This window comes from Lissotriton vulgaris, chromosome 1_1, assembly GCF_964263255.1.
Source record: "Lissotriton vulgaris chromosome 1_1, aLisVul1.2, whole genome shotgun sequence".
NCBI classification, from domain to species: Eukaryota; Metazoa; Chordata; class Amphibia; order Caudata; family Salamandridae; genus Lissotriton; species Lissotriton vulgaris.
The window spans coordinates 1,080,506,278-1,080,530,944 of NC_141685.1; the positions used below are offsets into that span (position 1 = coordinate 1,080,506,278).

Genomic DNA, 24,667 nt, shown 5'->3' on the forward strand with positions numbered 1-24,667 from the left:
TTCCCAACATAAATCTGCCCCTATGTGTCTATTTGAAAATGCACAATCAGTGGTTATCTTGAAAATGTGGAGCAATGGAAGAATGTGTGGATCGGAGTTGGGAGAACAGAGTGCGATTTGCAGAATGTAAAAAATACATAAGTGGGCAACAAGGAGTGAACCGCAGAGAGAAAAGAGAGGAGAAAGGCGTGGGAGAAGTACAGGAGAGAAAGAAGACAGGGTCCAAAGGAAGGATAAAGAGAGGCGAGTACCCAGGAAGTAGAGGACAAGACAAAAATAGGAGAAAGCTCTGTAAAAGAAGGAGGATGAAGGAAATACTGTGGGGATTTATGTTCTGTGGAGAAGAAAGATGAGTGAGAACTAGAGGGGATCAGACAGAGCAGGAGCGTAGGTTAGTGAGAGTTGGTGTGAATTACAAATTTCCAAACCCAAAAACAGTATGCCAAAGTGTGGACGGGTGACCACGTTTTGAGATACACTGTTCCCACGAGGAACAAATGCAATAAGTATTTGCATTAGGTGGGCCTCTGTCTAAGTCCCTTTAGAAAAAAAATACAATTTAAAACCTTTTAATCAAACGAGGACGACAAGAAAATCCTACAAAGGCATACAAGATCCGACTCAGGGCCCCCAGACCCAATTCTTAAGCCAAGAATGCATTTATTTGGGGGGGTCACACAAAAACACCCCCTTGAAGCTACGCCCCTGAGAAAGAGTGGAGGCGAGCAGAGGGCGGATTCGTACCGATAAGCGGCAGAGAGATAGTGAGTGAGGTGGATAGTGAAATTGAAAAGTGGGCGATCGAGGAAGAAGAAGAAAGCAAGGAGCACATGGAAGTGGTGGGTCCACAGAGAAACAAATGACAGGCAAAGAGAGAAAAGACGGAGTAGGAAAGAACGGGAGTGGAAGCAGGAGGAAATGGAAGAGAGGAAGATGCAGATCAGAGTGAGAGTGGAGGAAGTGGAGAGGAAAGTCAGAGTACAAGGGGAAGAGTGAGAAAGAGAACTAAAAGAGGGAGGGGGAGGGCACATAAAAGGCAGAAGGAGAGGGGAGAGAATGAAGGGATAGAAAGTGGAATTAATAGGAAGATATGGGAAAGAAAGAGGTGGTGTGAGAGAGAAGGGAGAAGAAATAGAGGTGAGTATCTGAGAGGGAGACACAGACAAAGACATCGGCAACAAGAGGCTAGAAATGTATGAGCAGCAGTGGCGGATTGGTAACGCGGGCACGCGGGCAATGCTCGATGAGCCGGTATCTGAAATCCTGCTGTGGGCTGCTTTCTTGGGCAACCTGCGGGCTGATTTGGGCGATGTCTGTGTTCGATGCCGCCAGCGGCCCAGTGGCTGCCTGAGTGGCCTTTCTTGATGCCCAGTACCTCCCTCTTATCAACATCAGGCGTGTCACTCCCTGTCTCTCGCTGGGCCGGCCCATTAATGCACGCATAGTGAGCGGGGCAGGGGGCCTGAGCAGAAGTGGCCTCACTTGTTTTCAGGTGTGTTTCACCACTGTAAACTAATCCATGCGTTTTTTTAACCCCCCCCCCCTTTCTTTTTATAATTTTTTTTAAATACAAATTTCGCAGAGGCAGTGGTTTGCGGCAAGGCAATATGCAAACGTGGGCCACTTTTTTTGCGTGCCCAGGCCGATTACAGCGGGGTATAAGGAACTCAGGCAGAGTGGCAGAGGATGGATACGAACCTGGGACAGAGGCAGCAGAGTCTGGACAGGCACAAAGGGGAGACAGCGAGACTTTGTGGCAGCAGATGGACCTAGATCCAGAACAGTAGCAGAGGAAGGACACAGATCTGGCAGTGACAGACTGACACAGACACGGGGCAGGCACAGAGGAAATAGAGAGACTCAACAGAGGGTGGCAGAGGACAGGCTTAGACCGGACACAAACGTGTCAGACAGACACAGACTGGGGACAGGGATACGCCAGACACAGACTGGGGGCACACAGAGGCTGCAGAAGACTAAATGAGACAGACAGATGCAGCAGGCGGGCACAGCCAGAGGGCCCACAGAGGCAACGGATGTACTGTACACAGCCAGGCCAAGGCTGAAGACAGAGCAACAGACAGAAGCGCAAGGGCATTCCCGGGAATAGAAAGCGAAGACAGACTAGTGTTAGACAAGGGTAGCAGAGGGCTGCAGACAAGGCCTCACCGGAGCCCAGGATCTTCTCGGTGGCCAACTCTTTCAACAGCAGGGGGGTCAGCGGGTCCTGTCGGGGGTACAGCTCGTGCCTGTTGATGCCGATGTGGAACTTGAGCCAGGTAGGGTAGGTGTCTGAGGTGGCGTCTCCGGTGGGAAGGACGAACTGAGCTCCGGCGCTGACCCTGCAGCCGAAAGAGAGCCCCCCCCCCGGCATCAGCATTGCGCTAAAACCCAACTAGACTGGTTTGCTTGGCATGAGCCCTGCAACAACCACTGATTTACCTGCACCCTGACAGCCTGTGCTAAAGCCACCAGTTTGGCCACCTGGGGTCTACCTGCAGTGAACCACTGGCGTGCCCTCCTCCCATCATCCCGACCCCAAGGCCACCCATGTGTCCTCAGCGTTAAACCTGCACCAAATTACTCAGGTAACCGTGGCATCAATACTGTGCCACACCCCTGATGTGTCGCCCCCATGGCATCAGCCCTACAGCAAGCAACGTATGTATCTCTGCACCAAACAAATTATGTCTTCGCTTCAATCCTGCACCAATACCACCCCACTGGTCCCTGGAATCAACCAAGCACTAAGACCACCCACATACCCCCTGGCACCAAGCCTGCACCAGGACCACCCACATATCTCATGGCATCAATCCCGCACCTAGACCAGCCACATACCCCCTGGCATCAACCCTGCACCAGGACCACCCACATATCTCATGGCATCAATCCCGCACCTAGACCAGCCACATACCCCCTGGCATCAACCCTGCACCAGGACCACCCACATATCTCATGGCATCAATCCCGCACCTAGACCAGCCACATACCCCCTGGCATCAACCCTGCACCAGGACCACCCACATATCTCATGGCATCAATCCTGCACCTAGACCACCCACATACCCACTGGCATCAATCCTGCACTAAGATCACCCACATACCCCCTGGCATCAATCCTGCACCTAGACCACCCACATACCCCATGGCATCAATCCTGCACCAAGACCACCACATACCCCCTGGCATCAATCCTGCACCAGGACCACCCACATACCACATGGCATCAATCCTGCACCAAGACCACCCACATGTCCCCTGGCATCAATCCTGCACCAAGACCACCCACATACCCCCTGGCATCAACTCTGCACCAGGACCACCCAAATACCCCATTGTATCAATTGTCACCAAGACCACCCACATACCCATGGCATAAATCCTGCACCAAGACCACCCACATACCCCCTGGCCTCAATCCTTCACCAGGACCATCCACATACCCCCTGGTATCAATCCTGCATCAGGGCCACCCACATACCCCCTGGCATCAACCCTGCACCAGGACCACCCACATACCCCATGGCATCAACCCTGCACCAAGACCACCCACAGACCCCCTGGCATCAATCCTCCACCAAGGCCACCCACATACCCCATGGCATCAACCCTGCACCAAGACCACCCACAGACCCCCTGGCATCAATCCTCCACCAAGGCCACCCACATACCCCATGGCATCAATCCTGCACCAAGACCATCCACATACTCCCTGGCATCAATCCTGCACCAAGGCCACCCACATACCCCCTGGCATCAATCCTGCACTAAGACCACCCACATGTCCCCTGGCATCAATCCTGCACCAAGGCCTCCCACATACCCCCTGGCATCAATCCTGCACTAACACCACCCACATGTCCCCTGGCATCAGTCCTGCACCAGGACCAACAAGATGCCCCCTGGCATCAATCCTGCACCAAGGCCTCCCACATACCCCCTGGCATCAATCCTGCACTAACACCACCCACATGTCTCCTGGCATCAATCCTGCACCAGGACCACTCACATACACCCTGGCATCAATCCTAGCCAGGGCCACCCATATATCTGGCATCAATCTTGCACCAGGACCATTCACATACCCCCAAGCATCAATCCTGCACCAAGACCACCCACATACACCCTGGCATCAATCCTAGCCAGGGCCACCCATATATCTGGCATCAATCTTGCACCAGGACCATTCACATACCCCCTGGCATCAATCCTGCAGCAGTACTACCCACATACCCCCTGGCATCAATACTGTACCAGGACCACCCACATACCCCCTGGCATCAATCCTGCACCAGGATCACCCACATGCCCCCTGGAATCAATTCTGTACCACAACCACCCACATACCCCCTGGCATCAATCCTTCACCAGGACCATCCACATACCCCCTGGTATCAATCCTGCATCAGGGCCACCCACATACCCCCTGGCATCAATCCTGCACCAGGACCACCCAGATATGCCCTGGCATCAATCCTGCACCAGGGCCACCCACAAACCCCCTGGCATAAATCCTGCAAGAGGGCCCCCCACATATCCCCTTGCATAAATCCTGCACCGGGGCCAGCCATATACCCCCTGGAATACATCCTGCACCAGGGCCACCCACATACCCCCTGGCATCAGTCCTGCCCCATGACCACCCACATGCCCCCTGGAATCAATCCTGCACCAGGACCACCCACATATCATATGGCATCAATCCTGCACCAAGACCACCAACATACCCCCTGGCATTAATCCTGCAGCAGGGACTCCCACAACCCCCTGGCATCAATTCTGCAAGAGGACCAGCCACATGCCCCCTGGAATCAATCCTGCACACAAAACCACCCACATGCCCCTGAAATCAGCCCTACACCAAGATCACCCATGTGCCCGGCACTAATACACTGATGTGTCCTTGGCATCAGCATTGCATCAAACACGGACGTCACCGCTTGGCATCAGTTGTGGACTGAGCCACTGACGTCCCGGCATCAATCCTGCACCTAGACCACCCACATACCCCCTGGCATCAATCCTGCACTAAGACCACCCACATACCCACTGGCATCAATCCTGCACTAAGATCACCCACATACCCCATGGCATCAATCCTGCACCAACGCCACCCACATACCCCCTGGCATCAATCCTGCACCTGGACCACCCACATACCCCATGGCATCAATCCTGCACCAAGACCACCCACATATCCCTGGCATCAATCCTGCACCAAGGCCTCCCACATACCCCATGGCATCAATCCTGCACCAAGACCACCCACATACCCCCTGGCCTCAACCCTGCACCAGGACCACCCACATACCCCATGGCATCAATCCTGCACCTAGACCACCCACATACCCCCTGGGCATCAATCCTGCGCCAGGACCACCCACATACTCCCTGGAATCAATCCTGCACCAAGGCCTCCCACATACCCCCTGGCATCAATCCTGCACTAACACCACCCACATACCCCCTGGCCTCAACCCTGCACCAGGACCACCCACATACCCCCTGGGCATCAATCCTGCACCAGGACCACCCACATACCCCCTGGCATCAATCATGCACCTAGACCACCCACATACCCCCTGGCATCAATCATGCACCTAGACCACCCACATACCCCCTGGGCATCAATCCTGCACCAGGACCACCCACATACCCCCTGGCATCAATCATGCACCTAGACCACCCACATATCCCCTGGGATCAACCCTGCACCAGGACCACCCACATATCCCATGGCATCAATCCTGCACCAGGACCACAAGCATACCCCCTGGCATTAATCCTGCACTAACACAATCCACATACCCCCTAACATCAATCCTGCACCTAGACCACCCACATACCCCATGGCATCAATCCTGCACCTAGACCACCCACATACCCCCTGGCATCATCCCTGCACCAGGCATCAGTTGTGGACGGGGCCACTGATGTGCCGTCCTGTCATTGTTTTTTCCCCCTTAGTGCCAACGCTGCACCAAACCACAGATCACCCACCTGCTTCCCCATCAGCCCAGCATCTAGACCACTATGGCCCAGGTTCTCATGGTTTAGCATCGAGTTAGCGTTACTTTTGTAACGCTAAACCTTTTTGGGGATTCACAAACCAACACAAATTGGTATTTGCATTGGTATGTATGGAAAGTAACGCAAAGCAGCGCGAAACGCTGCTTTGCATTACTTTGCGTCAAGTAGGCGTTACATGGGTGGTACATGGGCGTACCCATGGTACCACCCATGCTTTTTGCTGCTAACCCTTTCCTCAAACATCAGTGGAAAGGGTTTAGCGCCAAATGTTAACACCGCTGAAAAGCAGGTGTTAAACTGAGGAATGTTTTCATTTCTCTTTGCTTTTTAAGACTTTGCATGCGTGCTGCACTGTGCAGAACACGTACAAAGTAGGAAAAGCTTTTTCATTTGTCTAAGCATAATATTTTGTCAGGCAGGATTTCCTTCCTGTACAAAACCTATGCTAGACTCAGGCACACATCCTAGCACTATGGCGCTAAGCTGGGTGCCTGGCGCACGGCAGCTGAAATCAGCGATGGCACAAGGGAGAGGGGAGGAGAGAGCCATAACTTTGTGAATATGGCGCTTTCCTGCTTCCTCGCTGTCACGCAGCGCAGACTTTTTGGGTGCTGCACTGCGATGCATGAACCCTTTCAGAATCTGGACCTATGTGTCTCCTCGTATCAGCCCAGTGTCAGAATCTTCCATGTGCCCCCTGGTACCTGCCCTCCACCAAGACCACCCATGTCTCCGTGGGAACTAATCCTTTACCATAACCAGGGCTACTGGAATTATGCAGCAGGAAAGGGCCAAATAATGCGCCAGGGATGAGTAAATTAGGTGGGCCTATGTATCCACTCGCATCATCCCAGCGTCAGAACCTTCCATGTGCCTCCCCAGTATCTGCCCTCCACCAAGACCACCTGTGTCCCCGTGGGAACGAATCCTGTGCCATATACCCACTCCCTTGATGCCACCTTGCATCAAACCTCTGACATAGTCCATACACCGGCGCTGCATCAAACCACTTATTTGCCCTCCCATCCCTCAGCATCCACCCTGCACCTGCACCAGGATCACCATTGTGGCTCCCTGCCATCAGCCCTGCACCAAACCACAGATATGCCCCACCACCTACCCGGAACCAGACCTACACTTATTTATACCCTGGCTTCAGCCCTTCAACAAACCCACTGATGTCCCTTTGGCACATGGCTACGAGCCACATAGCCGCGCAAAGGACCCAATACCTACAAAATGGGTGCCCACCTCACACCTGCCACACGCTCCATGGTACTCCATAGCAACCACCCCGGCCTCGGTAGGAAGGAACTGAGACCTGTTGCTAGGAAACTATGCATTCTCCCCAAGTCTTCGTCTAAAGAACTGAGACCCTGGCCCTTCTGGCTACCATGGCTCAGTCTATTCTTTGGCCAAGGTCTCGCTTCCACCTGTGCCACCCAAAGACCGGCTAAATCCTGGGGGCTACCGCAAGGTAACAAATCAGCACTAGATGAAATACTGAACCATTCCAAGCTAATGTTGACTGAACGGGCACTAATGCTGGGCCATCCATGGCTACTAATTACCAATCCCGTGCTAACACAGTCCCATCTAAGGCTACTGCTGCCCAAATTGGATCTACATATGACATATGCAGGGCTAGAGCAAGCCCATCTCAGATTAATACTCACTTGCCAATATGACGCTAATACTGATCCATTGTAGAATCGTCCACAGCTTGAACTTACCCACCGATGGTCAAAATGGACCCACCAGGGCTAATACTGACAAATCCAGGACCAATGCTGGGCCATCCAGGGTTAACGGTGAGCCATTTGAGTCTAATAATGCCCTGTGCGTGGATAGAAGTAGGGCCGCCTCTCCTAGGGGTCTGGCGCAGCTTGTTCTGCTGACTTGGAACTCTGTCCACCCTATCGTTAATATGAGGCTGGACCAGCCTGTCTCTAGGTGACTGCTGTTTGGTGCAACCCTATTATTAATACCACGGCCAGGGGCCCAGAGCTCTGTGCCCCCCCAACCATCACCACCTTTAACAGCCAGGACTGATTCCCACTATCCCTTGTGATCTGGAATTACATCCTACATAACATTGCCCATTCCTAAAGTGGCCTCCTTCCTCAAGTTGAGTCATTCTTGGATGGCCTGTCATTTCTTAAGCTCTCCCATTCCTCATATTGTCTCATTTCTAAAGTTGCCAATTTCAAGTAGATACTTCATTTCTGAAGGTGTCCCATTTCTTAAATCATTACCCCATAACTGAAGTTTTACTCTTTCCTGAAGTTGCCCCTATTCCTGGAGTTACCATATTCCCCAGTTACCCCATTGACAAAGTGTCCTGTTCCTGAAGTGATCCAATTCCGGAAATTGTCCCATTTCTTACCACTCCTCGCTTCCGCTGGTCTTCAGGCTAAACCTCTCCTTGGGGTTCACGATGAAGAGCCGGTCGCCCTCCCCGAGGGGCGGCGGTGGCCCCTGATACAGGGAATGCTGGAACAGGGCCGCCAGCTTGGAGCCGTGGTAGCGCCTCGAGGCACCCGGTCCAGCGCCCTCACGCGACCCCTTCTGCCGCGAGCCGTTGCTGCCGCTGAAGTCCTGCAAGGCCCGAAGCACCTGGGCTTTCGGCCGGCCCTTGGAGGACCGGACTGGTGTCTGGTCACGGGCGCCATCTCGGGACGGGCAGGGACAGTTGTCCCCCACGACGTGGCCTACAATGGGCGTCAGGTCCAGTAGCAGGTGCATGACGAAGGTGAGCACGAGGAGCGCCAGCACGAGCGCCTTAAACCTGCGCTGGACCAGTGTCTGCATGCGGCGCAGCATCTTGCCCTCCCCCTCCGGAAAAAAATGACAGGGCTTTGTAAAAAAAAAAAAATAAGGTAAAAGTATTTTTAGAAAATTTAAGATTATATGTTGCACAGAAATAGAAAATAGAGCTTCAAATCCCAAATCTAACTCCAAAACATAGTTGTTGTTTTTTTAAAATAGGCAATTTAAAAATGTTCCTCAAAAACGGAATTATGAGGAATATCGGAATGTCCCAGGTGTTTTCATGGCTTGTTCCCTTGCAGTCCTCTTCGCCAGCCCAGCCCTTGCACGAGCGTCCGTCCCGTTCACCAGACTTTTCGGAAAGACATGGCCAGCACTGGGTCCCACTTGGCCCCCTTATCAGCACGTCATCACCCATGAGGGAGAGCTTGCCAGAGTGAGGTTAAGGTGCACCAGCTGCTATTGATCTATGGATGGGTGCCAGAGCTCAGGAAGTGGGCAGTGGAACATCCCCAGGACTGTAATAAACCCAACTTTAATGCAAAATTTCTCTACACAGGAGACGGTGGGTTGTGACAGAAAATGGTGCCACCAAAGGGAATGCCTACTTGGCCCTCATTTTAAGCAGTCCGGTTAATTTCGAAATATGCGGTAATTGGTGTTATGACACACATTAGTTTTTTAAAAATAAATATTGAAAGGTCATACCTTCCTTTATATACTGGGGAAAATTCCCAGTGGTGACTGGAACATGCAGATGTTGGTGTGGTAAGCACACACATTCACATTATTCCCCAAAAACTCGTAATTAAATAATATTTATCACACTTGATAAATTCAGACGCAGCAGAGCGGGATTCTCTCAGGTGTGATACAGTTCACAATAGTTACTTGGCCAGTCACACTGAGGGCCTGAGCCCGGATTCTGAGTGAGCTCTGCAAAAATCCCAGTATGTTGAGGGGTAGGAATTCAGAGCTGTATGGAGTTTACTGCAACTGGTAATTACCGGTTGCTATAAAGTCCTCACCCTTCGTTAAATTTAAACGTCAAACCTATTGGAATATAAAAGAGGAAACAGTATGGAATTTACAGTGATATGCGTTTTTTGGTAAAGTAAACTCCAAAATCTGCATGTTATTCACAAAAAACTCAGAATAGGTGTCATTTTCCCCTCCTGTTAAATTTTGAACCCCGGGGGAAGGGTTTTATCAGGAGTGATAAATTGCAGGTTACCTCCGACCAACTCATAATCAGGGCAGAAGCCTCAGAAACGTAATAATGATTGCATTCTACAAAAGAAAAACATAAATCCCCAACTGGCTAAGCACTTGTGCTCTTTTCGCACTATAATGTGCTCTTCCTCAAATAATTCGTAAATTAAGTCCTTGCAAAGCTTGCTGTAAGCCAGTGCACATCTTGTCTATTCAGAAAACCTAGGATGGCCCTCTTTTTATCCCGCAAACCAGTTATTGGGTAACCTTTTATAGCCTTCAGTGACATGGATTTTCCTCTAAATCTCCATATCCCACTAGTTACTCTAGTAGAGGTGGGCGAGCCACTGAAAGCTCAAACGAGGCTTGAGAATGAAACCTGACTCTGGCTTAGCTCTAGGTTCTATTGGAACCTCGAGCCCACGACGAGTCGAGCTTTCATGTGGCTTCTGCCTGCCTTCCTCCCTCTGTCCGGGATGTGGCGTCATGGCCAGAGCTGCATACTGTGAAACGGGGAAACCAGGTTGGAGCCTTGGCATCGGATCAGCATCCTGTGGTTCTGGGCTAATCACTTAATCCCCCCATGCCTATAAACAATGCATGTGATCTTGTGTAATGTAACTGGTGCTCATGTAAAGCTCTCCAATACCCCGGGTTGAGTTTGTGCTACATTTCAAAAACGGCAGAACAATGGACTAATAGGTAAAACAAAGCCTTACGATAAGGGAAGACAGATACTCATTTACTGGCTACCTTGAACAAAATGAAACCAGAAAACCTGGATAAATCACGGCTTCCAGCTTAAAGTTTGTGATCTTAGGCAAATATTTTATTTTACCAAAACTCTTTTTTCTTCATTATCACGTTTTTAAAGCACTTTCTAATATGTGAGTTCAGACTGCACTTTCAAATATGTGAGTTAAGACTACCAGTTGTATATAGTGGGGTAGTATGGTCAGGTGGTACCAGGTGCGCAACAGCTGTAAGTAATGAGGGCTTAGGCTTTTGATTAGTGAACCAACATCAACTGTTGACTGTCCTCAACATGGACGATTGTTGCAATAGCGTGACAGAGGATAACAAATGTCCTTTTTTGAAAATATTGGTCATGTGACACTGAAACCCGAGGGAAAAGATCTGATTTGACGTTTCGGGTTTGTTAGTGTGTGACAGCTTGCGTTACTGATTGCGGTTGCGATTGCCTATTAATAAGGTGCTTGTTTGCTTCGGGGAGGACAAGGCAGCGCATGCACTTGCTGAGTTTGCTTTTTATTGGCTAGGCATCCTCCTTATCTCAAAGCTTCTTGGACAGCCCCGTTCCCTCCTTAAAGTTGTAATTCCACTCTTGGCAGTCCCTTGGCCAAAGTTGCCCAAATGCGGGAGTCGCCCCCCATGCTGCCACATTAGAGTGCTCTTTTACCCTGCCTTTAGCCACCTCTATTTTCTAACGCAGTAAACCTTGTGTTCACTTAGCACTATTTCCTTGGCTGGCATAGCAATAACCCGGCAGGCATTCACTTGTAAGTACTTCTAGCTTGTGACTAAAGAAACACAGCATTTAAGTCTTCACAGGCTAATGATGTTCTCACTAAGAGCTGCAGTTCAGCCACCCAGGTCCTGCCTGGGCTAAGTCTTTGGTGCTGCTGCACTCTACCGCCTAGTGTAGCTAAAAATCCATCTTCCCCCAACTCCCCCACTGTATCAGGATCCCATCTACAACTATATTCTGTCAGTGTGGTTTTCAACATTACAGGACTGCATCATCGTCCCATTTGCCTGCACCATAAAGCTCAGGGGTTGTGCAGCACTTAAGCTATTTTAAAAAAAACTATGTAGCATACTTACCTTTAATATGACTCTCTACAGTTTTTGGCACTCTTTTTTTATCTCTCTTTAACATCTATCTGCCGCTTCACTGTCTCCCCACCCGTTCCCTTCACTCTTCCTCTCCTTCCCTTCCACTCTCTCCTTCCCTCCCCCTTGACATATTAAGAACCCATAAAATGCTGCAGTTTACTTTGTCTGGCATGTATTTGCTTTGCTTATTGTTATTTGGGGTCCCCGCCACTGGTTAATTGTGAACTCACACATAAAGAAACATTGCTATTTGCAACTCCAATACCTCAAAAGTAACAAATGTAATACCAATTGGATTGCAAATGCTTGTTGTAAGTGCGATTCGACATATCAGTGTCTATGACAGAGAATTCCAGAACGTCACCGAGGTTTGCTGACCCTAAACTACCATTCCCATACTGTGAGCGTTTTCTCTGGTGTGTGAGCGGCTTTTGGACCCCCAGGAACCTATATCAGATCAGCTCCGATCTGAGACCCAACGCTGGGCAAAGATCCCCTGTCATTTTAGCCAAGCACCTCATCAGGAACATCTGTGATTTCTCGCAGTTCTTGTAATGGCATGACAGCACCCTGAAATGTTCTTTTTCTTCCAGTAGTGCTGGCACCGACTCCTGAGGCTGCCATCGGTATACTAGTGCGTCATACACATATTTGAACACTATGGCCCTCATTATGAATATCCCAGAATTTGGTGCGAGAATTCTATAGGGCCTGAATCCTGAAATCCAGCCAGTATTCCCACACCAAATCCCGCCAACGACATGTTTTCTGCCCTGAATGGGGAATGAGTGCAAGGACCTAGTAATGCCATATAGTGGGATACGCTCTTTCCACCCCGCCTCCCACTGTAGGCCTTGCACCAAGGTTTCCTCTCAGACCCAACAGGTGAGGGAGCGGGAATCCCTGTATCATCCTCCTTTGGAATTGGAAGAGTCCTGAAAAGTCACCATTAACTGTGACTCTAGCTAATGGTTTTTTATATAGTAGTTCAACCGGACTAATATACTTTGGGCCAGCACCGCTTTTTCAAGCACATCCCACGTATTAGCATTCTCGCATGTCAAAGTATATCATAGCACCATTCTAGTATATCATATGCCTTGGTGGCACACAAGGGCATTACCACTGTGGGTTTTGACACCCCTTTCATATTGTCAATACAACAGAATAGCCATCTAACGTTAAGTCTTGTCCTGCTATTTGGCATAAACTCAGACTGGTCTGGATGAATCAGTTCAGTTATTACTCCGCTAAGCCAGGTTGCCATCAATTTACCTAGAATGCTACCTTCTGTGTGTAGCAGCGAAATAGGCATGTATGAAGAGCAATCACTGGGCACTTTGCCGCCCTTTTAATATCGTTACGATAGTGGCCATGCATTCGTCACAAAACGCTCCATTCCAGTCTTGATTCTCGAGCTGTTGTCACCATATCTCGCCTCTTCGGCCACTCCCACGCCATTCTCGGTATTGCAGAAGTGTGCCTGTCCTTTGTATATGACTTGAAGCAGGGCTGAATACAATAGCATGTATTTTAGGCCCAACACTTTTAGGGGCCTAGTTACGAGAATGGGACGCAGTGCAACTCAGCAAGGCACGCTGCACTGCATGACAGGGAAAGGGCAGGAATGTGCCACATTAAATGGAATATGGCGCATCCCTGCTCTTTCCCCTGCTCCTGTGCCCTTTTGACAGTTTGACCATGGTGCAAGGGTGCCTGTATTGCATGCAGGATTGTTTTTGTACAGGATGGGAAACTTTCCTGCACAAAAGCAATCCTGAGACGCATTTTCCTTATCCGATGTGTGCTGCAGAATGCAGTACACATAGAAAGAGGAAGTAACTAGGAGAAGGCGTATCTTTTTGGCACATTTTCAGGTTTACCAGTTCTGGTAAATCAGGGAATGCGTCAAAGTCCATAGAAGTTATGTGGGAACACATACGCAATGCCCATGGAACGCCTTCCAATCCCAGGGCAGAGTAAGGCAACAAAGTGATTTGTGTTGCATTGCTTTACTTCAGATTCATATCCTCAATCTCTTTCCTGTGAAAGATATCAGCCTCCCCTCCACGGTGGAAAAAATGTGCATAGCCGAGAATGCCCCCCGCCTCGAGTTTTTTATGCCCTTACATTGAATTCACTCTTATCGATCCTAGCCTCTGTAAAAAGTGGATCGCCCCTCGATCCGGCCCCATTTAATATTTTGAAAATGGTAACATCTTCCATTTCCCCTACCATCCTCACCATAACCAATGCCTCTCTCTTCTCTGGTCTGGTCCCCCCTGAATGGACAAAAGCGATGGTCAGAGCACTTATTAAAAAACCTTATTTGGATCCTACGGTTTTAACTAATTACCGGCCCATTTCGCTCCTTCCTGGAGTAAGTAAAATTGCAGAAAAACATGTCAACAGCACCCTCTCTACATTTCTTGAATTCCATAAACTGCTCCATCCATCTCAAACTGGTTTCTGTCCTAGACAAGGAACCAAACCGCTCCAATGGCGGTAGTGGAGGAATCAAGAATAATCCTTGACCAAGGAGGCACATCTGCCATCATTCTCCTTGACCTCAGCGCAGCTTTTGACACGGTGAACCATCAAATCTTGATCCAACGTCTTAGGAACGTTGGTGTGTCAGGCCGCGCACTTAACTGGCTGCAATCTTTTCTGGAAGGAAGATCCTATCAAGTGTTCGAAGATGATGTAATCTCGGAACCTCTTCCATTGCAGTGCAGTGTTCCTCAGGGCTCCTCCCTGAGTCCCACTCTTTTCAACGTTTATATGTCTACCTTAGCGGACATTGTCGCCCCCTTCAGGATTCATATTGTGTCATATGCCGACGATACACAATTGGTCGCAGCACTGAATCAATCTAACCAGTCGCCCACTGATCTCCACTCCTGTTAAGAGGAAGTGGCCAAATGGATGAGCCTTTCCCATCTGAAGCTCAATGGAGACAAAACTGAGTTGATGTTGCTGGGTAATCATCGCAGTTCTAACATTACCTCGCTTTGGCCAGCTTGCATGGGGCCTTCTCCAGTCCCTAAACCATAAATAAAAAGTCTCGGAATATGGTTAAATCAAGACCTTTCTTTCAAAACTTGAGCCAGAAAAACTGTGGCTTCCTGTTATGGTTTGCTGAAAACGATTAGGAAAGTACTTCCTCTGCTCTCGTTTCCAGCAAAAAAGATACTGCTCCAGGCCCTGATCCTATCTAGGATTGATTTTGGCAATTACATTTATCTGGGGTCATCTAATGTGGTAATTAAGAGGCTTCAGATTGTCCAGAATGCGGCGGCAAGATTGCAGACTGGCACTGGTCACCTCAGCTCTGCAAAACCTGCTATTCGCACCAGGCACTGGCTCCCGGTTCAAGAAAGACTCCACTTCAAGGCTTTATGTATCTATACTACTATTATAAAGAGAGAACACAAACCTTTTGGCAAGGTAAACTCGGGAACCACAGCGCCAATCCACACACCCAATATATTGTTGTAATCCTCAGGGTGTGCAGATGGACATAGGCTATAGAAAATAAAAAAAAACGTAAATTTAAAAATATAACTTAAAAAAAAAGTAGTTCCCTGAAAGTAGCGCCGGCCGCGACGCTGCGCTGGCCGTGACGTAGCGCTGGCCGCAACGTACGTGATGTTGAGAAGGAGCGGCGGTGAAGTGAGGAGCGCGAGGAGGAGCGGCGGCTCATGTAAGGCTCTGGGATATGGGAAATGTCGGGGCGGGAGGGAGCCGGTGCGGGAGGTTGGCCCTGAACAAATGCGGCTGAGGTAAGGCTCAGGCTCTGGGGGCAGCGTTTCAGGCTTGCGTGCACTCCCGCCCCGGCCTCCGCCCGCCACGACATTGTCCGGGTCACAGACAATGTCGTGGCGGGAGTGCACGTAAGCCTGAAATGCTGCCCCCAGCCCCTTTCTGCCCCAGGCAACGCTGGGGCGGGCTGCTAGTTGCCCATAAATCCCTAGAAGGGAATAGTCCTCCCAACATTAAAGCTCTGATTTGTCCGCATAAAGCCTCCAGAAACATTCGTTCAGATTCACTTCACCTAGCTGTTGTCCCCAGAATCAGAAAAGCTAGAAGTGGGGGCAGGCTTTTCTCGTACAATGCGCCCAAGCTTTGGAATTCTCTTCCATTGCACCTTCATAGAGAACCCAACCATCTTATTTTCCTAAAGCATCTGAAGACTTGGCTCTTCCCTTAATCTTTTGTTTCTTGATTTATGATTGATCAGCATCGGGACACTCCCAGGTATCCATGTGCTTTATAAGAACCCTTTTCATTCTTTCATTCATGGAGCCACTCAGGGCCACACAAAGTGGCCTCGCGTGGCTTTATAAATCACATGTAAGGTTTGCATCGCTCTTTTGCTCTTGTACCAGGGCATGATGCAAGAGCGATTCAAATCAGCTCGTAAATAGGCCCCTTAGGCTTTGCTTCTCTGCCTGGAAGGTTTTCCTTAACTCCTACACCCTGTGGGTGTGGTCTGGGAAACTTTATTATCATCTGTACTTCTAATTGTGAGTCTTAATTTTTTTCTGGTGCGCTGCAAGATCACAAAGAGGGAAGAAGGGGCCATGCAATGACTGTTTTTTTATGAAGTCAGGCAGTGTGTTGCTTCCAAACACCGAACCAGGGGCTACCTCCCTGTTTCTTCTTCTGATCAGTAGCAAAGCTTCAATTACCTGGTCCCTATGCCACCAGTAATATGTAAGATGTCATAAGTAAGGCAGGAGCTGCTCAGAAGTGAGTCCAGCTGGCCATCTTGCCGTCCACCCACTACCTCCCCCCCCCAACCCCCCCCCACACACACACACACATGGCAGACCTTTCTAAGACCAGGGACGGACAGGCCTTCTATTTAACCGACATCGCCTCAGTGAGCTGGGGCATTTGGAGGCTGGTTTTGAAAGCCCAGTAATAGTCCTGGTGCCTCTGACACTTTTCCCAGCTCCTTGAGGTTAACTGCAACAGGCACAAGGAGGAGGCTTCCTGAGAAACTGAAAAAGAGCGAGGGACGGAGAAGTGTTGAGAAAGCAATCAGAGAGGGAGAAGAGAAAGATGAGAATGGAAAGAGAGATTGTGTAAGGAAATGAAGGAAGTGGGGCTGGTTTGAGGATTTTTGCCAAACCTGCTTTTTGTCCCCCACTCCGGCTCTGTCAAAGACCTCCTGCAGTGTCTAAGACCTCCTGCCATAATGCCAACAGGCATCCTCAATCAAAAGGTCAGATTCAATCCACTCTATAGGATATCAACATCATTATGTGCAGTTTGCTTCTAAGGTGCTTCCATCTACAAGGACATAAAAACAAGCAGTGTTACGTGATTATATGTCACTCATTTTATCTTCTTTAGAAGGTTTAACAGCTAAGTTTTCCCACACATGGACTCCAACCTGGAGCTTGTTTAAAATATTGCTGTTCGAACTGAATGAATGTTTTTAATAACAGGAAATCCTATCTGTATATTACCCGTGCCTTGAAATTAAAAGAGAACACAGGTTCTGCAAGTCATCAATTGCAGTGCCCGGATATTTTATCCAGGTAATATTTTAACTTTAATTTGACTTGAAGTATTTAAGTCAATATTTCGTTTGACCTAAACTCGGTCAAATCACCATTTTCCCACAGATAAACGATTCGAACAAACAGAATTCTTAACGTTTTTAATTGTTTCACTAGATAGATGTTGACTATAATTACCAGCTTAATATTGGATATTTCAATGTTTATAAACACTGTTACAATTAATGTTTATAAATGAAACAAAAAGGATTAGCCTATCCCTAATATAAAAGCACTTAGCTCATCCTTAATATAAAAGCACATAGCCAGGTGTTAAATAAATTTCTAAATCTTCAACTATAAAAGAGATTAGCTCTACTTGAATAGACAATTATATAGTACAGTTTAAAATAAATGTTTTATCCCTTACTCCACTTAGCAACTCTCTCTCATCCTGAAGAGCCCTGATTTTACTACCTAGCCAAGACATCTATCCACTGCACATTAATGCCTTTTGTCGACTGGGTTGCAATTCTTATATAAAGGTACTAATCTCTACCAACTATTCTGGTAGTAATGTTATTATACTATCTTGATCATTTAAAGTATAACCCCCATCAGCTATCGAGATGAATACAATCATAATTCATGAGCATGAGTCATTCTTTCTAGTAATATTCTGTTTCTAGTATATAAACATAATGACCACAGTTATACAAATCTATGCTGTTAAAATGAGTATGATGGAATTATTGTTGGAAATGTCACATCAAGGAGTCACAATTACCAATTAGAAAGCGAGGAACGTTATACAATGGCAATTAAATGATATTGAAAAGTGTAAATTATAACTAGAAATGAGTACTTAGGAGTATGTATATTTAGCTTGAAACTTGGATAATGATGTTTTTTAACAAAGAGGATAGGTTTTTGTATACTTAGAGCGAATACGTTGCTATATGCACACCATGTGAATATAATCTTTTTATATGATTTTTTATTCTTTATCAGATCTATCAGATTTTATCGTGGCTTGTTCCTGAAGAAGGCGTGTCATTACGCCGAAACGCACGTCGAAATAAATAAATAACATTAGTGCCACTTTTTATATGATTTGAATATTATGTAACTTGTATAACAGATGAATACCGTTTTTTCTATGAATGATTCTGCAGTTGATAGAGAAGCCGTGGCAGGGCTACCATCTTGAATATGGCCGATCTGCCATAGATATTGAGGGGCATGTGCGTCCAAGTCTTGACATCCATCTGAACTCTATCCCACACTGGCTGCACGTTCCGATCCCACGCCACCGTAGCCGAGGCCGAGAGGAAGACGCCCAAATATTTCATGCCATCGACTACCACCTGAAGGGTCGCGGCCCACGGGCATGTCACCGATTCACCCCCCAACACCCACAGGGTCGACTTGCGGGGATTAAGAAAAAGCCCCGACGCTTCACCAAACTCCCGCATCATATCTAGTATGCGAGGGCCCGTGCGATGCAAATCAGTCATAAAGAAGAGGACATCGTCCGCATACAAGGCTATGCGATCCGAGTGGTCCGCCCCCCATACAAAGCCCTGATAAAGTGCATCCCGGCGCACTCGGGCGGCCAGGGGCTCCATGGCCAGCGCAAAAAGGTACGGGGAGAGGGGACACCCCTGACGAGTGCCCCTGGCAATGGGGAACCGCTCGGAAATCGCCCCAGAGACACGCACCGAGGCAGTTATGTCTGTATAAAGCAATTTCACATAGGAGATGAACACCGGCCCCAGATTGAGAAGCGGCAGAAGGGCAAAGAGATAGGTCCAGCTAACCGAATCAAACGCACTATCAATGTCAGCAAGCAACAGCGCTGCCCGATCCCCGGTCGCCCCCACTGCGTCTATCGCGGCCTGCGCGCGCCGAATGTTGTGTCTCGTCGCCCGGTGCGGCATAAAACCCGCCTGGTCCGGGTGGACAAGGTCCGTGATATGTGGAAGTAGGCGGTTCGCCAGCGCTTTGGCCAGGAGCTTGGCTTCAAAATTGATGAGGGATATGGGACGATAGGACTCGTGACGGTCGGGGGGTCTGTCCGGCTTTTGGAAGACCACAATTTCGGCTTGACACCAGTCTGGGGGCAGGCTGCCACGCTCCCGCGCCAGTTCCAACGCCTGCCTGTAATGTGGCCCAAGTTGCAAGTGGAATTTCCTATAGAATTTGCTGGGGAACCCGCTCGGTCCCGGTGCCTTACCCACATTAAGTTGACCCAGCGCGTCACCCAGTTCCTCAGCCGTCAGGGGGAGATCTAAGGCATCCCGTACCTCATCCGAGACTGCATGAGGAGGGACATCCGCGAGGAACCCCTCAATGCCTTCGGGGGAAAGGCTCTCCCGAGAGGCGTACTGTCGCGCATAATAGCGCGCAAAGCTCGCCGCGAGGATCGCAGGGTCTGTTATCACCGCTCCTGCTTCGTCTGTAAGCCCCGGCAAGGTGATCGGCTGCAGAGTCTGCTGACAAAGCCTGTGGAGCATGGTGCAGGACTTGTCTCCCCACTGGTACACCCTACTACGCGTAGCCAGCCACGCCTGGCGAGCCTCATCCAGCAAGATCGAGGAATAAGACTGCTGTGCTTGTAGAAGCCGCCGTAGTGTCCTGTCATCACCCACTCCCCTGTATCGCGACTCCAGCACCTCCAGCCGCTCCGCCGCTGTAACAATATTTTCCTGCCGAGTCCGGCGAGCAGAAGCGCACCAGGCGATGTCAACACTCCTCAAGGCGGGCTTCATAGCCTCCCAAACCGTCACCGCGTCCACCCCCTCCGTGAGGTTGTCCTGCCAATAGTGGGCAATCGCACTGCGCATATGTTGGGAGTAGGCCGGTCGCTGTAGATGCCACAAGGACATCCGCCACCGGAACGGTTGGCGCGCCTTACATAGGTCAATCTGAACTGCTACAGGGGAGTGATCGGACAGCCCGCGACGCCGGATCGCCGCCCCCTTCACCCTGTCAAGGAAGGCCCCCGTTACGAACACACAATCCAAGCGTGAGAGGGAGCCATGCACTGCAGAAACATACGTGTACTCCCGCTCCCCGGCATGCAGATGCCTCCACACGTCCACCCATCCCAGTCCATCAATCATGGCATTCAACCAAGTAGGCGAGGCCACAGCCACGACCCCTTGCCCCCTCTTCCTGTCCAAATTCATGTCCACCACATCATCCCAGTCACCTCCAATCACCGCCAGGGAATGGGGAAGCTCAGTCCACAAGGCAAACAGTTTCTCCGCTAGGGACCACTGCAACGGGGGAGGGGCATACAAACTACCAAACACCACCGGCTCCACGCCAATCCTCCCCTGCACAAATACAAACCGACCCTGAGGATCGAACCAGTGATGCTCATGAGTATAAGACAACCGCCTGTGGACAAGAATGGCCACCCCCCTCGAGCCCCTTGTAAACCCGGCATGAAACACTTGGTGGAAGCCAAACCGCTGCAGACTCAATGCTTTAGTACCCAACATGTGTGTTTCCTGAAGGAGGAGCACATCCGCCAAATCCCTTTTTGCCCAGCGAAGCACAGCCCCCCGTTTGATCTTGTCCAGGAGCCCCCGGACATTCCAGCTCAGAATCCGCATGGAGGTACTAGGAAGTACCGGTCGTGGGGCATCAGCCATTGTCACGATGGGCAAGTCTCTACGACCCCCAGAACCCGACCCAGGTCCCCAACACCCCAGTTGCAAATATCATAAGAATCACGTGCATCCCACATAAAACAGCCCCGACCCCCACCACCCCCCTCGACCAGCCCCAACCCCCAAACAACCAAACAACCCAGTCCCCCCCCCCCCCCCACCCCTATACCTCAGAGAACAGTGAAGTATCTGTCGCGGCATATGGTGCGTCAGGCCCAAAACATAGCGCCTAAAGCCAGCCATACCAATGGATCCCAACTAGTCCCCCCACTAACCAACAGGGTGCGCCCCTAGAACCACCCCCCAACCCCAAAATGAGGAGGCAGCCCACAAATCGTGCCCCGAACCCCCATCCCACAAGCATCAGGTCCATAAGCAAGGCACCACACATATATACTAGCCCTCGAGGGCCCCATACACTTGCCAAAACATAAGTCTATACTGCACCAGTCAATGTCCGCTTCATCATCCAAGTTCTGGCTGCCGCAATGTACAGCCACAGATCAAAGGCAATCAGTAGACGTCCATATCGGACGATGATCAGGATTCCTTTCCAGATTGGTCCGTGTCGGGCTGTGTGTCCCCCAAAAGGGGGTCTCGGGACAAGGACCTCCGTCGCGAGTGGGACTTGCGATGACGTTTTCCTTTACCGGGCGGGTCGCTCCGGTCTTGAGACGAGCTGCGCGAGGGCCCGGAATGCAACCCGGGCTGGACGCTTGGTCGGAGCCTGACCGCCTCGTCGGTCCACCTGAAGACGGCCTCTGGCGAGTCGAAAAAATGAGTCTTGGAATTGAAGATCACCCGGAGGCGGGCCGGGTAGAGCAGCGAGTACTTGATTTTTAGGCCACGCAGCTTGGCCTTCGCCGCCAGGAATGAGTGTCGCTGCTGCTGGACCAGCTTGGTATAGTCCGGGAAGATCATAATCTTATGGTTGTCGTACAGCAAGGTGTCTTTGAGCCGCGCTTCCCGGAGTATGACGTCCCTGTCGTGAAAGTTCAGGATTTTGGCGATGATCGGGCGAGGCCGCTCCCCAGCCGGTGGTTTCTGCGCCAGGGCTCTGTGTGTGCACTCCACTACAAAGCAGCGCGACAGGGTGTTCGGGGGGAGCCAGCCCTCCAACCATTTTCCTCTTATTTTTTAATTCATTTTTTCTAAAACAAAAATTTGACAAATAGTCAACTTGATCAGAATTGTCTATTCTGTTTATATTACCTTATTGTTGGTTCCTCACTTTGTAGGATTTGTGTTTACCTTTTAGATTATTGTGAATTGCCTAGGAATGATAAATCATGAACGAACTAAATGAATGTACATAAAATATCTAGAATGATTTGAACCTGTAACTAGTTGGTTTATCACAGACCTCTGTGTGGGGGTGGCAAAAGAAGGCACAGGTCTCGATTAAAAACTTCTAAGCAATTTATTCCTCAAAACAGAGGTACCGAAAGGAGCGCAAGGAGAGAGCTACACCATCTCTCTCTTCCTCTCCATGTACCCATACTGTGTTTCAGGTCTGTTTATTCACTGAGCTACCCTATCTTTTTGAGAACTGTATTTGTGAACTGCAGATAACACAGTTCTCTGAAGAAGGTAGGTATGAGCTGTGAGCTTTCTATAGGGTTACGGCCTTTCTCAGATAAAAAAGACAGGCCATATATGTGTCTGCCTTTCTCAGAAAAAAATATCGGACATATTTGTGTGTTTTTGTCCTACAAGGGCCAAGAGCAAGGGAGTAGCCGAAAATTAAAATACCTCCCTCTTTGAACCAAAGCTCTTATGGCACCAAGCAAGTCATAGTGACCCTCCTCAAAAGAGCTTGTTTGTCTTTTCCATACAAGCATCTAGCCATTTATAATTTCATCTTTCCATCCACCCGCTGATATCCACCATTTCACCTTTATATTCTGCCATCCATTTAGTATTTCATCCAACATTCAGTCAGTCACCATTCCATCTGTCTGTCCGTCCGCCCATCCGTATCCAAACCTATCCATCCATCTTCAAACCTATCCATCAAACAAGTTCATCCATCTTTTCACTCAGTCAATTTTTCACTTATCCACCCTTTCATTCATCCATTCATACATACATCCATTGTTTAAATCAACCATCCATCTTTTTGCTCATCCATCCACTCTTTCTCTCACCTATTCACCCTTTCACTCCATCCATCCTCCCTTTCACTTATCCATCTATCCACCCTTTCACTCACTTAGTCATCCATCCACCTTTCAAACCATTCATTCACTCATTCATCCATCCATCCATTTACCCTTTCACTCATCCATATATCCTTTCAGTTACTCATCCGTCCACCCTTTCACTCATTCATCCATTCAATCAATCAATCATGGAATTATAAGCGCACTACTTACCCTTGAGGGTCTCAAAGCGCTGGGGGAGTGCAGCTCCGTTCAGTCGAATAGCCAGGTCTTGAGTGTCTTCCTGAAGATGTTCAGAGTGGGGGCTCGTCTTCTGTCGACCGGGAGCTAATTCTAGGTCTTGGCCGCGATGTAGGTGAAGGCCCTTCCGCCCGTTCTGGCTCTGCTGATGTGCGTGGTTTTGGCGAGGTCGGCGGATCGGAGGCTTCTCTTGTTCAGGTATTGGGGTCCGGTGTTGTGGAGGCATTTGTAAGAGTGGGTAAGTATCTTGAAGGTCATTCTCTTCTCAATGGGGAGCCAGTGGAGGTCTTTCAGGTGTTGGGTGATGTGCTCTTGCCAAGGGTTGCGAGGACGAGTCTGGCTGTGGTGCTCTGTATGGTCTGCAGTTTGGGGAGTAGCTACTTGTTGATTCCAGTATAGAGGGCGTTTCCATAGTCTAGTCTGCTGGTTATGAGTTCGAGGGTGACAGTTTTTCTTGATTCGGGGGGATCCACTTGAAGGTCTTGCGAAGGATGTGGAGGGTGTTGAAGCAGGTGGAAGCAACGGCGTTGACCTATCGGGTCATGGAAAGGGAGGAGTTGAGTACGATGCAGAGGTTCTGGGAATGGTAGGTGTGGTGGGTGGGCTGACGAGGGTGGTGGGCCACCATGTGCTGTACCAGGCGTTGGGGGACAGTCTGAGGACCTCTGTCTTCTCCGAGTTGAGCTTCCGGCAGCTTCTGCACATCCAGGATGCGACGACCTTCCAACCTTCCTGAAAGCTGAGTCTGGTGGTGACGGGGTCTTAGGTGAGGGAGAGGATAAGCTGGGTGGCATCGGCGTAGGAGACTATGTTGAAACCGTGCGTTTGACGATGGTAGCGAGGGGGGCCATGTAGATGTTGAAGAGCATTGGGCTGAGTGATGATCCATGGGGCACTCCGCAGTTGATTTCTGTGGGTTCTGAGAGGAAGGGTGGCAGTCTGATTCGTTGGGTCCTGCCGGTGAGGAAGGAGCAGAGCCATTCGGGGGCGTTTCCCCGTATGCCGGCGTTGTGGAGTCTGGCGGTGAGTGTGCAGTGGGAGACGGTGTCGAAGGCTGAGGAGAGGTCGAGTAGGATCAGGGCAGCGGTGTGGCCTTGGTCGAGGAGGGTGCGGATGTCATCTGTAAGCATGGGCGAATTTTGCGAATTCGCGATTTGCGGATTTGCGAATTCGCGATCCGCAAAGTTCACGAATTTGCGGATTT

General features: G+C 49.7%; 1 protein-coding gene across 1 annotated transcript in view; it reads right to left on the reverse strand.

Moving 5' to 3' along the window:
* Window positions 1-9,166, reverse strand: part of LOC147748613 (extracellular serine/threonine protein kinase FAM20C-like) — a 76,065-nt gene extending 66,899 nt beyond the window's left edge. Inside the window, exons 1-2 of the mRNA XM_086963389.1 lie at window positions 8,420-9,166; window positions 2,170-2,342 (exon numbers count right to left, since the gene is read on the reverse strand). Of these exons, the coding sequence (XP_086819515.1) occupies window positions 2,170-2,342; window positions 8,420-8,856 (610 nt within the window). The 5' untranslated portion in view covers window positions 8,857-9,166. The remainder of the gene's footprint in view (window positions 1-2,169; window positions 2,343-8,419) is intronic.
* Window positions 9,167-24,667: the final 15,501 nt, after the last annotated feature.